Source organism: Tetrahymena thermophila (assembly GCF_000189635.1).
Source record: "Tetrahymena thermophila SB210 genomic scaffold scf_8254716, whole genome shotgun sequence".
In the NCBI taxonomy this organism is placed as follows: domain Eukaryota; phylum Ciliophora; class Oligohymenophorea; order Hymenostomatida; family Tetrahymenidae; genus Tetrahymena; species Tetrahymena thermophila.
Genome location: NW_002476481.1, coordinates 1,103,230 through 1,116,920, shown reverse-complemented (window position 1 = coordinate 1,116,920; position 13,691 = coordinate 1,103,230). Strand labels below are relative to the sequence as shown.

Here is a 13,691-nt window from a genome sequence, read left to right as displayed (position 1 = left end):
TCAATGGTTTTTTAGTCTTGTATAGTTTTAATTTGATTAGCATAGAAAGAAACATAATCCTTACTTTTCTAAATTTCAGGATCCAGTAGTAAGATTTAATCTATTTACTCTAAGCTTAAGGTGTAGTGGAGATCAATAAATAAACTACGCTTTTCTTTTTTATGTTATAAAATTGCTTCCTAGTAAAATAATTTAACATTAGGATTTTTATTTTATAATGCTGATTTATACTAATCATAAAAATGTTTAAATTCATAGTTATTTTAAAAAGATTGAATGTATTATCTAATAATAAAAGACTAGTAATAATCTGCAATCTTACACATTTCATTTAAGTCAAATAAGCTGCAAGTGCTTATGTATTCACTGCCTGAAAATAAGTTAAAGTATCCTTTTACATTTTTCATCTCTATATTAAGAGTACTCAGATCAATAGCAACTTAACAATTTTTTTTATTCTCCTATTCATTAGCAGTAATTGCCAAATTCATAGAGAGTTATTGAATAATAAAAAAATCAATTGCTAGTCCCAGTTCTTCACTATTTATTTTTATCTTCAAATTTACATTGAAATTATTTTCATTTAACTACTTAAATTTATCTTTGGTCTAATAGTAATCAGAAAATGTTTTAGAAATATTTTGATATGATTCAAGGTCGAATTTTTTTTGACTCATAGTGAGTTAGATTAATAGTTTTTTTTATTTTTAAAACTATAAATTGCTTTTTAATTAATTAATTAATAAAAAATTAGTTGTCCTTAGCTCTATCTTAATAAATATTGTTAAAATATTCTAAAAGGTCAAATTATTATTTTATTTTTAATTTAAAATTCTAAAATAAAAAATTAAGCAAGCAATTAGAATATCTTATTTTTTATTTTTTAAATTAATAATTTTCTTTTATAAATATTCAATTTGGTATTTAACTCTTCTTCTTCATTAAAATATATTTATAATTTTAATATTTATAAAAGGAAAACATTATTAATGATAAAATATTTAGTAATAAATACTTGGTGATCGATATTTTTCAAATTTTGTGTTATATTCATTTCATATCTCATAAAAATTTTACAAAAAAGTACAAATTTTAAACCTCAAAAATTTTTTAAATTCAAAAAGCGTTATTCCACTATTATAGCTAATTCTTTTTAAATAAGAAAATTTGAAACAATTGATTTTTTATAATCTTTTAATGAATAAAAGACTATATTTTAGATTTATTTAACATGACATAATTAATAATAGCTTTTTCTGAAATATTTTAGAAATTATCCTAAAAATAGTGAGGGTTATTGCTAAATAAAATCAATTTATATTATTTTATTTAAAGCTTAATTACAAATCTTATTAGTATTCGTGTATGTAGCCTTGAAAAAGGCTATACCTTAGGGTACTATATATATAATTCTAAATTTATAATATTTAAATATTCTAAATTAGTAAATTTCCTTTTTTTTTTTAATATTCTAATAAAATTTTAAAATATAAAATAGATAATAAACTGCCAAAGCTTGCTAGAGATTGCTAATTTACTTTAACTATAGAGTTAAAAATACTAATGGCCTATAAATTTATTATCTTAGAAATTATGTTATTGCTTTCATTATGAAATCACTTTTATGGATATATTGAAGATTAATTTAAAAATTTCAAAGGAAATTTCTTAAGTATTTTAATTTCAGTCTATAATTAATACTCAAATAACACTTCATAAAAAACAATTACTCATAGATCTACTTTTAAAACATATTAATAACTGGAATAGCTCAAAATGAGGTAAAAATTCATCATTTAGTTAAGAAAAAAAAAGAGGTAAATATTATTTAAATTATAAATTTATTTTTTATTAGATAAATATCAATACTCTATAAAACTTAATTACAATTAAATTTAAAAGGTTTAAAAATACGAAAAAAGAATCTTTAATTTTTTAATTTCGAAAATGAAAAATTCTAACAAATTAACAAATAATAATTTAGAATATTACTGAAAAATATGTTTTTTAAATGCTTTTAAATATAATTCATTTCAAAAAAAAGAATGAGCAGGTAAATCTTATAGACATTCATAGTTTGCACATACGGGGCACTAATTAAATTTAAAGTTTTGAGAGTATGTTGGAGAGAAGAGAATGCAATGTTTGTGGAATGAATGCCTGCATAGAATGAAAAATATTTTGCCTTCTACTTTGTTTCTTTATTACTAAGGTTGCTTAGAATTATCATCATTTGAAACACAAATTAGTTTTTTGCATATCTAGCAAATCTCTTATTACTTATTTACTTATTTTCCATTGTATAAATATTTGCTATACTGCATTTAAGTCTAATAAACTCCTTCCTTTAAGATATCAACAATTACTTATTTATTACTTTTTATTTATTGAAATTTATCAATCGCACTTTGAATTTTTTCATATTTTTTATAATCGCTTTATTCATCATTTTAGTCATCTGATTCTTCTATTTTTTAATCTCTTCTTTTTTTTTAATCTTCACATTCCTTGATTTATTATATTAGTTATTGAGTATCCATGTCCAATAATACTTCATCGGAATTGTAGCTGTTATTTAAATCTTCAAATTAATCTTTATCAAATTAAATTCTATTTTGTTATGTTTAATCGTTTTACAAATTATAATTCATTTTATTTTATTTTTCTCCTAAATCAACTGAATCAGACCCTTAATTATTTTCATAAGATTCTTTTAAATCTAAGTTAGAATTTGATTCGTATGTATTATTTTTTTAATCTATTTTAATTCTATAAGGGCGTTTAAGATTTTTTAGTGACAGTTTTTTATTCATTATTGTTGCATATTATTCATAAAATTAAATGTAATTTATCTTGTTGCTAACTGAACTTAGCATGTAATTATAAAATTTAAATTTAGACATTAAAAATATATCGTTCATTTTATTCACAACTAGAAACATTCTAGAAGAATTGTTTATTTCAAATATACTTTTGATATCATAACTGAGCTGAAGCTCACTCAGATCCAAAATTTTGTTTAACTTGTTTGCTTCGAAATCAAAAGAAACATAATTTATTCTTCTATTTAATTGAATTAAAAAGTTTTTTGAGTTTTTATTATCAATTTCACCTTTAAAATCTAAAATTTCAGCATTATCAAAAAGGTATTCTATTCCTTCAAAACTAATTTTATTGTGACCTAAAAATGCTAATTTGTCTTCATTGTTAATTTGAAAATTGATAAACTATTAAAAATCATCATCAAATTCAAAATATTCAGTATTTTCTTAAGAAACGACAATATACTAATCATTAAAAAGTAAATACAGCTTCCCATTTAACAAAGCTAAATCAGTTATTTACTTTTCACTTTTTTCTAAATCAATAATTATTCTCTCTTCATACTCACAGTATCCTTTTTGAAATAAGATAAATCTTTAAGAATATTTAAAATAAACTATTGAATTTTATATTTTTAAAGATATTAACATTTATTGAGAATTTTAAAATGTTTTGAAATATTTTTTATTTTATATTTTAATAAAATTAGAAACATGTATAGCAATAAAATATACCTTTGTTGATTTGGATTACTTGATTTTATTTCGTCAAAACGAATATTTACAGCACATAAAACTCTTTATCATAAAAGCGGTTGAAGAGTATTTTTTTAATTTGTATATTATCTCTGGAGTCAACTTCATAAATATCAACAAGCTCTAGTTCTAAATTCTAATTTTCAATCTTTAACTAAATGAAGTATATTAAGCCTTTTATATTTATTTTACAATTTATTTAATTTTTTCTCCAATTCTAAAATAAATTCTACTTTAATAGTTCAATATGATAAAATTATGCTCTCTTACTATTTCAGTATTTTCACATAAATTTTTTTTAACAATATCAAATTTTTGGAAGTTCATGTCTGTAGCATTTAAAATCCACAAAATTCCTTCTTTGCCTTAGATAAGCTATAATTTTAGTAAAATAATTAGTATATTGTTATTTCTTTCTTATCTATTTTAATCTTACAAATAATGATGCATCCATTTGATGAATAAAGTTAACTTAACTTAATTATGGATATGCTTCATATAGATTAATACAATTAATTGTATTTTAATCTAAGGAATCTTAATATAAATCTATTATATGCTATATATGCTATTCTAAATTGGCTTCCAAGCTTTATTCTTCCATTTTTATATCAAGTTTTATTATTTATCACAGTTTATCAGAAATCAAATAAATATCTTTGATTAAATTAAAATTGTTATAAATAATTATTTATGAAGATTTTAATAATAACTTTAACACGTAGAAAATTTAATTGTTGAAATTTTGGAGAAGTAAGTCTGTTTTGAAAATGGCTTGTTACATTTTTTTTAAGCTAACACAAAAGAGTTTTAATTTTTATAAATAGATTTATTTTGACCTAAATGTCTTCTAAAAGAAAACAGAATAAAAGTGGATTTATTATATTATATATTTGGATGGTTTTGTATTATTCAGTGTTTTTAGTGAATTGTAAGCGTGAATCTTTTTGATTTGAATTAATTAATAAATAATCAGTATCTTTTTAAAAAGTAAAAAAAAAATAATAGCAATAAAAACTTATTTACAAAAATTTTAGATTCAAAGTTTAGAAATTCCTCTAAAAAAATAATAAGAAATGGGAAGGCAAGGAGAGAATATCCTTCTTTATTAGTTCATATTCTTGAAAGGAATGGCATGTATGAATTTCATTGAAAATAAAAATATGAAATCAAGAAATAATGCATTTTAATACATATATTTTAATTATTAATATTAAAGTTATCTATTTAGCAGCGTTCTTGTCCATTTTTTATGAAATAAATGCTTTGATAGGTTACGATGGACTTCTTCCTGTTCATGTAAATACCTTAATAATATATTTCATTCCATTAATATAAGCTCATATCATTTTTTTTAATTTTTATAGACCTACTTAAAAAGATTAAGTAATAATGGAATTAATAAAGACATGAGCATAGTGCCAACAATTGTTTGGTGGGCACCTGAAATTATGGAGTACATTAAAAAAGTTGTTCCTTCTTTGTCTGAATTCGATAGCTACGAAACTCTCCTTCATTTAGTAAAAAATTAGAATATTATTTTAATGTATTTAATATGAAACGATAAACAAATATAAAGCAAGTTTATAAAAGCAGAAATATCAATTTATGAAAAAGTTAAATGTTGAATTGACTCTATAAAATATTATATTTTAAAGGAACAATATTATGATTAAATTATTATGAAAAATTCTTTTTAATTTGATCTTTCTTTCAAAAGCAAGAAGAATATTTATTTTAAGATACTTTTTAGAATTTAAAATAGTTCCTATTTAATATATTTAAATAGCACATAAATATCTTAAGAGTTTATTTAATTTAATGAACATAATTTTATTCATTATCAATAAACTCATCAAAGACATCTATTCTAAGTTAAATAAATACTATTCATGCAGCAAAATAATTATTTTATTTTTTTAAAAGATTTGCTTAATTGGAGTATTATTGAGTCTTTTAGCTTTGCTATCAAATAAATTTATGAACTTCTTGGTTTATTTGAGCCTCTGGTTTTTATATTTATCTATTTTCTCTGTAGGATAACTATTTTTCTCATTTTAATGGGATATTATGCTTTTAGAAGCTGGTTTTCTTACTATTTTTATTACTCCAACTGTCAGAAACGGATAATTGATAGTTGATGAGATATCTTCAGTAACTAGAGATTTATTGAAATGGCTTTGCTTTAGGTTGAACTACGCCAGTGGAGTTGTCAAACTAACAAGGTATGAGATTTTATTATAAATCTTTAAATTTTAGATTTACAAATAAATAAAAAAATAGTTAATGTCCTACATGGTGGTAATTGACAGCACTTCATTATCATTTTGAAAGCTAGCCTCTCCCCAATCCTATTTCATACTATTTTCACTAGCTGCCATCTTGGTTGAAGAAATTATTCGTAGCTTAGAATTTTATTACTCTAGTAATCTTTATTTTTGGTTTTTTAAAGAAATAAAGTATTTAAATTTATTAAAAGATAGGAGGATCTTTGCTCATATATTCCCCTTTTAGAAGATTCAGACAGTTTGGTGGTTTAATGCTTCTCAGTGAACAATTTATGATAATCTTAACTGGAAATTATAACTTCTTTAACTTCTTAACTGTTTTGGTGTACTTTTTTCATTTGATTAAAATTCAATTATATAAAAATGTCTCTAACTTAAAAAGCACTTTAGCTACATTTGATGATAAATTTTTAAAGTATTGGACACCTAAATTTATCTTAAGTCTACTTGGAGACTACAATGATTGCATCAAAAAGCCTTTAAAAAAAGAAACTAAATCTAAAGATTTAAAAAATGACCCATATTCCCCTCTAATGAAAAAATTGAAGCTACTAATTTGCATTTTAATATTTGTAAGAAAAATTAACAAAATAAAAAAATATTAAACCAATTATTTCTAAATAGATTGCTATGGTTATCTATGCGTACTTAACATATTTCCCATTAGAAGCTATTTTTGAAAATGGTAAAGTAGACTTCACCCTTGCAGATATTAGAGTTAATTTAGTCAATGGAAAAGTCCCTATTGTAGCTTTAATAGCTTCTATGTTATTTTGTGTACACAATCTCTTCTGTTATTCTCTTAAATATAATAGCTAAAAGTATTTTTTAATAATATTATAAAAAATTTTAGACTCATCTTTTAAATTTTTAAAAATGTTTAGGAGCGTTATTGTTAACACAAAAAGATTATTTGCAATTACCTTTGGGTTTATTATGTATATGCTCACTTCCTACACATTCTTTGCAGGATTGGATAAAGAAATGTTTTAATTCCCATTAAACATACCCTTGTTATCACAACTTTAATAATAGTCTCAGCCATTCCACATTTCTAATAGTTATGGGTTATTCAGAGTGTAAATATTATTTAATTCGTTAAAGAAATTTAATCAATTTATTCCAATTTATTTAGTATGACTGGTATAAATGGTAGAGAAGAATTAATTTTTGAAGTGAGTGAAGATGGAATTAATTATCATGAAATAACACTTTTTTATAAACCAGGACCAATAGATTAACCATTAAGATTTGTTGCACCTTATCATCCTAGATTTGATTGGCAACTTTGGTTCTCAGCTATGAGACCTCATAGTAAATTTATAAAGAAAGATATTTAATTATAATTAATTTTTTTGTATCATCTAAATAGTTAATGAAGCTTATCTATTAAACTTCATGTTCAAGCTGATAAATAACAAGCCTAGTGCTCTCAGTCTAATAGATCATAATCCATTAAAGGGAAAGCAAATAAATTTCTTAAATATTAAAAAATACATTTATTCTTACACTACTTTAGAAGAAAGAGCTAGTACAGGGTAAGTTTAATTTAAAAACAAAATTTACTCAATATATTAATTAAAATTTTTCTTAAAAGTAATGTTTGGAAGAGGAAAGATCCATAGATAATGGCTGAAAGAGTTATGAGAGTGCATAATAACTTGGAAAAGAGCTTAAAGCTAATGAATCAAGAAATAGATACTAAACGTTATCCTATTCACATTTTGAGAGAAACTGTACCCCTAATTGAAATAGTGTGGACTCTTTTAGTGCTAATTTTCATTAAAAATTTCCTCAAGAACAGAAAGATAAAAGTATGAAAAATTAACAAACAAACAAAAAAAACTTTTAAAATAGTTAGAAAATCATATTTAATTAACAATATAAATATTTATGTATTTAATATATTTTTCAAGTATTTTTATTATTATTGACTTGCTAGATTTTTCAATTTAATTTTTATAAACTCTATGAATATTTTAATAATAATTAATTACTTTTAATTAAATATTGAAAAAAAATAAATACATACAGTGTTGTTAATTGATTCTTTACTGCCTAGATATTAAATTAAAAAGACTGCTATTTGAAAATTAAACTTAAATAATTTTAATATATTGATGAAGGAGTTGAATCAATAGTGGAATTATTAAAAAATAAAAATAAATATCAAAATTCAATTTTAGAAAAGAGCTGCCATTTAATAATTTACCTAATCAACTTAAACTATATTTTACGGTATTTGAGGATTTACAGTTTTTATTATTTTAATTTTGTGAAATAGAAAATTAGCAAAAATTAATTTTTATTTATCTTTAAAACCAAAAGAAGAAAGTTATTGTTATTAGATAAAGAAATATAAAATAACAAGTAAAAGGCATAAATAATTAAGAATAATTAATTAGCATTATAAAATAGAATTGAAGAAATAGTTTTTTTCCTCTTAATTTTAATAAATAAGATATTATAAGATAGTTTTTGTTCTTTTATTATATTTTTTGATTAGTTAATTAATGTTTTTAATTGGTAAGTTGAAATAAATATTTTTATTTATTTTTTAATGATTTTTATGTTGAATTATTTATTTAATTATTGATTGATTGATTGACTCAGTGATTTAGTTATTTAATTATTTATTTATTAATGATTATTAGTATTTATTTTATTTATTCATGTGATGCTTTAGACAAGGTGTATGTAGTTAACAAGGTATTTAAAAGGATAGGTGTGTTTTTGTTTTTAGTTGCAAATTATTAAAACCATGAAAGATTTATAAGAATGAGTTATTTAGTTATTAAATAGAAGATTCTAAAATATTTTATTCTTTAAGATATTTTTATATTTTTTTTTCAATTAGTTTTTGTATTTTTTATTTTTTTAAGAATTTAATTGCAATCCCTCACTCAATTGATATAATTTTCGTATTCATCACAGTTTTAGTGAATCTCAGAACCTTAAATTACTTAGTAGGTCTAATTAGTGTGTTAGTTTTCAAGGTCATTTCTTGCATCATTTAATTAATTAGTGGTAATCTAAGAGCTATTTTCTTCATCTTCGTTTTTAATGTTATGAATCAATTGATCTTTAGCTTGATATTGTCTGCTTTTTTAAATATCTTGAGTTTATTGATTATGAATGCTATTTTAAACTATTTGTTGAATGTGTTTGTTGTTGCTAACAGTGAATTCTTATTCCAATTTAACTTCCTCATCATAAAGTTTGGATTGAACCTCATTTAAAAATTGATAAAGTTCAGGATCTAAAAATTCTTAAATGTCATTTCCTTTATTTGTGTTTGTATCCATTTCATAAATTTAAACCAGGAGATCTATATCACCTTTTAATTTTAGTTGTTTCATAGAACAGATAGCTAGTCCACTTGTGAATTTTTTGAAACTCATCTATTTATAAAATACATTTTTATTCCTGCCAAATAAAATAAATGATTTATTTATTTTTAATAAGTTTACTTTAGAATTATCTGGAGGGGATTAGCAAGCAATAAATGGAAATTTAAGTTTTATTTATTCTTCTCCATTAGTTGATGCGCCCTTGGACAAAGAAATGCATTTGAGAGTTTGAGTTGAATCTTTAGAAGAAGCAGAATTTCCAAGTTTTACATTTTGTTCTTCTTTCATTTTAATAAGCTCATTCTAAACATTTCTTTTAATAAGATGCTTTGAGGCAAGCATCTTTAAAGTTAAGTCTTTGAGAATTTCATGTTTTCTTTTTAAGCGATCTTTTTTAGAATCCTAATTTATGAATGATCAAATAAATGGTTAATTTACATTTGAATTAAATAAATAAATAACATACCAAGGAGTTTTTTAAGTATGTTTTTTGATTTTATTACTTTTCAAGTTAGTTGTTACTAACTACATTGTTAATTCCTTCTTTTGAGTTCTTACTTACTGGAATTTTTTAGATGTTAGAGCAAATTCCATTTAAAGGTTTATTGTATTGTATAACTTTATTTTATTTTTTACTTTTAGTTATTAGCTCTGCAGCTATTAAAACATTCAATGCATCATAGACTCTTCTTTTAATATTCTATTCTTCTTATACCTAAATAACACAATAATTTACATAATTTAATATATTCTAATTTAAAGCTCAATATTTATTTTACTTATTTTTAATTATTTTTTTTACGATTTTGAATAATTTCATCAGTAACTTCTTTATAAGTGGTTTCATTTTTTTCACGGACTATTTCAAGTACTTCTTTACTTAAAATTCTTAGACCTATTAATAAATTAACATAAATTAGTTCCATAGATATATATAAATATCATTAATTAAAATTTTATGTTTCAAATATATATTTTATAAGTTGTATTTTCATATGTAATTCATTCATTTGTTTATTTATTTATTTACCTCTTTCGTTACGATTTCCATTATTTTCATCGTCAGAATCATTACCATCATTTTAAGCTGTGCAATTACCATTTGTTTGCTTTTGATTTGCAATTCTGTTAATTTTTTAGCGTTAGTCTTTTGGTTAAATTAAAAACAGATTAGAAAATCAAACAATAATTTATTTTAATTTTTACTCGAAGGAATTTCAAATTGATTATTTTAAAAAAGATTGCTGTTGTTGTAAGGTGCATTTTTTTGCTTTTGAGTTTGAGTTTAGAGATTTGTGTCTATTTAGGTATTTGGATTTTACTAATTATTTGGAGTCATAAAATTTTAATTGTTTGGAGTCATGAAACTTTGGTTATCAAAGTTATTTTTCAATGGAGTGTTTTAATATTTTTGATTTTCAGGTGAGATATTAAAATTTTATTTTCTTGTTATAACTGTGTTGTTATTAAAGTTTTATTCCTAATTTAGGTTTTCCTCTTTTTTATCTAATTCCCCGTAAATACCATTCATGGGATTAATTTCAGTGTAAGAATTTTAATCAGCATTATCGTCTTCTTAATTTCTTTAATTTTATTCTTTTTCCTCAACTTTTAACTTTTTTTATCTACTTTCATATTGTTAGATATCGTCTTAGTCGTCATCTCTTCTTCTATTTGCAAAATGAAAAGCTAGATTATTACCTTCACCAAAAGGATCATCATTCTCTTAAGATTCTTAACCTTAGTTATCCACATTATCTATATCACATCTAATCCCTCCTAAATTTTATAAAGGGCTTTAGTTTTAGGGTGTTTGTGTTAAATATGATTAATTGAATAAGTTGTTATTGCTATTAATATTATTTTGCATATATAAAGGAGTAAATTAGCAATTATCAGGATAATGAGAGCTCAGAATACGCCCACCTCCAGATTGCATTATTGGCATGTGAGGGCTGATAGGAATAGGAGTATTTCTATATCTTTATATTAATGAAAAAATTATTAAATAACTTTTCTATTTTTAAAAAATAATTTTTTATGTATATAATCATGATTTAACAGATCCAATCTATTAAGAAATATATAACAAGATCAATTTAACTTAAAAATTTGTATTTATTTAATAAAAGTTTTAAAAATTTTCTTATTTATGCTGAATTGTATGTAACTATTTAATATTAGATTGCTATTTTTAAAAATATTTTTTTTTAAATTTTAGAATCAATATTTCTATTTTGTTTGTGATTATTTCAATCCGAAGAAGTAAATAAAGATTTTTATAATTTTGAGTACTAATATTAAATTTAGTTAATCTATTTATCTATAAGCAGCAACACTACAAAATTTAGAGATTACTATTTTTTGCTACAAAAAAGATCGTTTTTTATGGATATTGCTAAAAATAAATTAATTTTCCTTCAAAAATTAAAAATAAAATATATATTATTTTTATAATATACGACTAATTTTATGTTTGCAACCTTAATGTTGAAAAACAAATAAAATTATAGTTGAAAATATGGTTTTTTGATTAAAATGTGTTGTAATTAATTATTTACGAGTAGTTAGATTGTATAAGGTTATTATTATACAAATGAGAAGAGGGGAGAGGAGTTCTATGGTGAAATTCTTCCAAGTCAGGATAATTAATAGGATTATGATTATAGACACTTTGATTAATGGCACTTTCTATCATCGGGCCAGAAAAATAATGATTTTGCTCAGGGCTTAAAGGATTTAAGTACCTAGGGGTAGGAGAAAATACATGAGGTGGAAAGATTTGGTTGATGCTGTTGCTGTTAATATTACGAGACAAAGACGAAATTCTAGATATTTAAATAAGAAAATTAGCAAATTATAAAAAATGATCTTTATATTATTTGAAATTTATAAATATTTTTATCATTTGTTTCATTTCAATCTTCAATCTATCTATTCTATTAATTCCTACTGGAATACGCGTGTGGTTAGCTAAAAGATGAATGCTAGCTAAGTGATAAATAACTATTATTGGTCCTTAGACTCTAACTAAATTTTTGTATTGCATTTACCTGCCAAAATGATAGTTTGCTGGTGTTGTGGGTGTATCGTAGGGTTTGGTCAACAAAGAATCATTAATCTAAATTTGGTCATTTGAGAAGTTACTACTCATATCTAGTGTTATATTTTAAAAAAATAGTCAAAAATAGCAAATAATATAGCTTTGTATATCTATTTAAATAGAGCAGCTGCAAAGAAATGTTCCAAAAACTCCAAAAAAAACTGATTGTATAGCCAAAAAGCCATTTTGAGATGACTAAAATAGGAATATCTTTGATAAAATAGTTAATTTGGCTTCTAATAAATGCAAAGAGCAGCTAAAATAAAGCAACTAAGCATTATTAAGTAAGTAAGTAAATCTGCTTGGAAAGTGGAACAAAAACTAAGATTAAAATAGTAAATTAGAAAGGATAAACGAAATACTTTGCTGAGGAGCAGAATGTTCACTTGCCAAGCCCTCATGCTAGTGTCTATTACGTAGCTCAGAAAGCTCGCTCTATTCTATGATTTGAGAGAGATAGTTCATATTTGATTCAATGCAATTTTTATTTCTTTAGATTTTTATTTTATTATCTTACTTTTGCTTGTAATTGATAATATATTTGATTCACAAATAATAGAAGCAATTAATTATGTTTTGCTTGTTTTCTTGTTTTTTTGATTGCTTGCATGATTGCTTTGTTAATTATTTCTTCTATTTATCTATCAAACTATTTATCTATTTATCATTCATTCATTCATTCTTTCATTCATTCATTTAGTTATTCAATTATTCAATCAATGTGTATATTTATAACTAAATATACGTATTCTTACAAGGCTATTGCTGCAGCTTTATTGATTGAATCGCAAAAATAATCAAAGAAAACTCATGTTTCAATACATGCAAAAGAATAAATAAGTAATAAAAGACAAAAAGTAATACTTAAGCTACTAACAATATTATAAGTTGAATAGAGCCATTCATACAAAATCTATAAGCTGCATATATAAAAATTAATTAAGAAATTCATTTTTTTCACATATAAATCAAAAGAAGCTTAAAAAAAAACATAAAAAATAATAAGTTCAAAGTAGATTTCTGTGTTAACATTTTTAATTGATTTATCATTATTCTTTTGTTTTTTTTATTTATTTATTTGATTGCTTATTACTTTCTGTGGAAGATGAAAGAGAGAGTTTATTAATTAAAAAAAAAAAATTGATAAATGAATGATAGTAGCATTTATTCAAAATATGTATCTATTAATAATAGATGTAATATATATCTTTTTGCTTCTCTTTTATTCACATATTTTCAAAAGTTGTTTGTTATCACCTTTAATAATGTTAATCAACCATTCTCTTTTCGTTTACTAAAACTAGAAATCAATTATTTAATACATACATTTCTTTCTTTCTTTCATTCTTTCTTTTATGTCCTTCACCAAATA

General features: G+C 22.5%; 3 protein-coding genes across 3 annotated transcripts; 1 reads left to right on the top strand and 2 right to left on the bottom strand. All coding sequences in view use genetic code 6, as the record gives it.

Annotated features, from left to right (window-relative positions):
• Window positions 1-2,033: 2,033 nt before the first annotated feature.
• Window positions 2,034-4,182, bottom strand: TTHERM_00107020 (hypothetical protein; the record flags this gene model as incomplete). Its single annotated transcript, XM_001012346.2, has 4 exons — window positions 2,034-3,397; window positions 3,558-3,752; window positions 3,812-3,953; window positions 4,015-4,182. The coding sequence occupies 4 exons, from the start codon at window positions 4,180-4,182 to the stop codon at window positions 2,034-2,036; spliced, it is 1,869 nt and encodes a 622-aa protein (XP_001012346.2).
• Window positions 4,183-4,654: 472 nt separating this feature from the next.
• Window positions 4,655-7,686, top strand: TTHERM_00107010 (lipase maturation factor 2; the record flags this gene model as incomplete). The annotated part of the gene is made up of 12 exons (XM_001012345.2): window positions 4,655-4,715; window positions 4,798-4,877; window positions 4,946-5,098; window positions 5,505-5,803; window positions 5,862-6,003; window positions 6,058-6,191; window positions 6,249-6,438; window positions 6,491-6,687; window positions 6,751-6,945; window positions 7,002-7,180; window positions 7,239-7,404; window positions 7,464-7,686. 12 exons carry the CDS (start codon window positions 4,655-4,657, stop codon window positions 7,684-7,686), a joined length of 2,019 nt encoding a protein of 672 aa, XP_001012345.2.
• Window positions 7,687-8,769: 1,083 nt separating this feature from the next.
• Window positions 8,770-12,784, bottom strand: TTHERM_00107000 (transcription factor e2f/dimerization partner; the record flags this gene model as incomplete). The annotated part of the gene is made up of 9 exons (XM_001012344.3): window positions 8,770-9,267; window positions 9,337-9,618; window positions 9,683-9,931; window positions 9,996-10,111; window positions 10,247-10,363; window positions 10,423-11,198; window positions 11,778-12,044; window positions 12,270-12,372; window positions 12,682-12,784. 9 exons carry the CDS (start codon window positions 12,782-12,784, stop codon window positions 8,770-8,772), a joined length of 2,511 nt encoding a protein of 836 aa, XP_001012344.3.
• Between the last annotated feature and the right edge of the window lie 907 nt (window positions 12,785-13,691).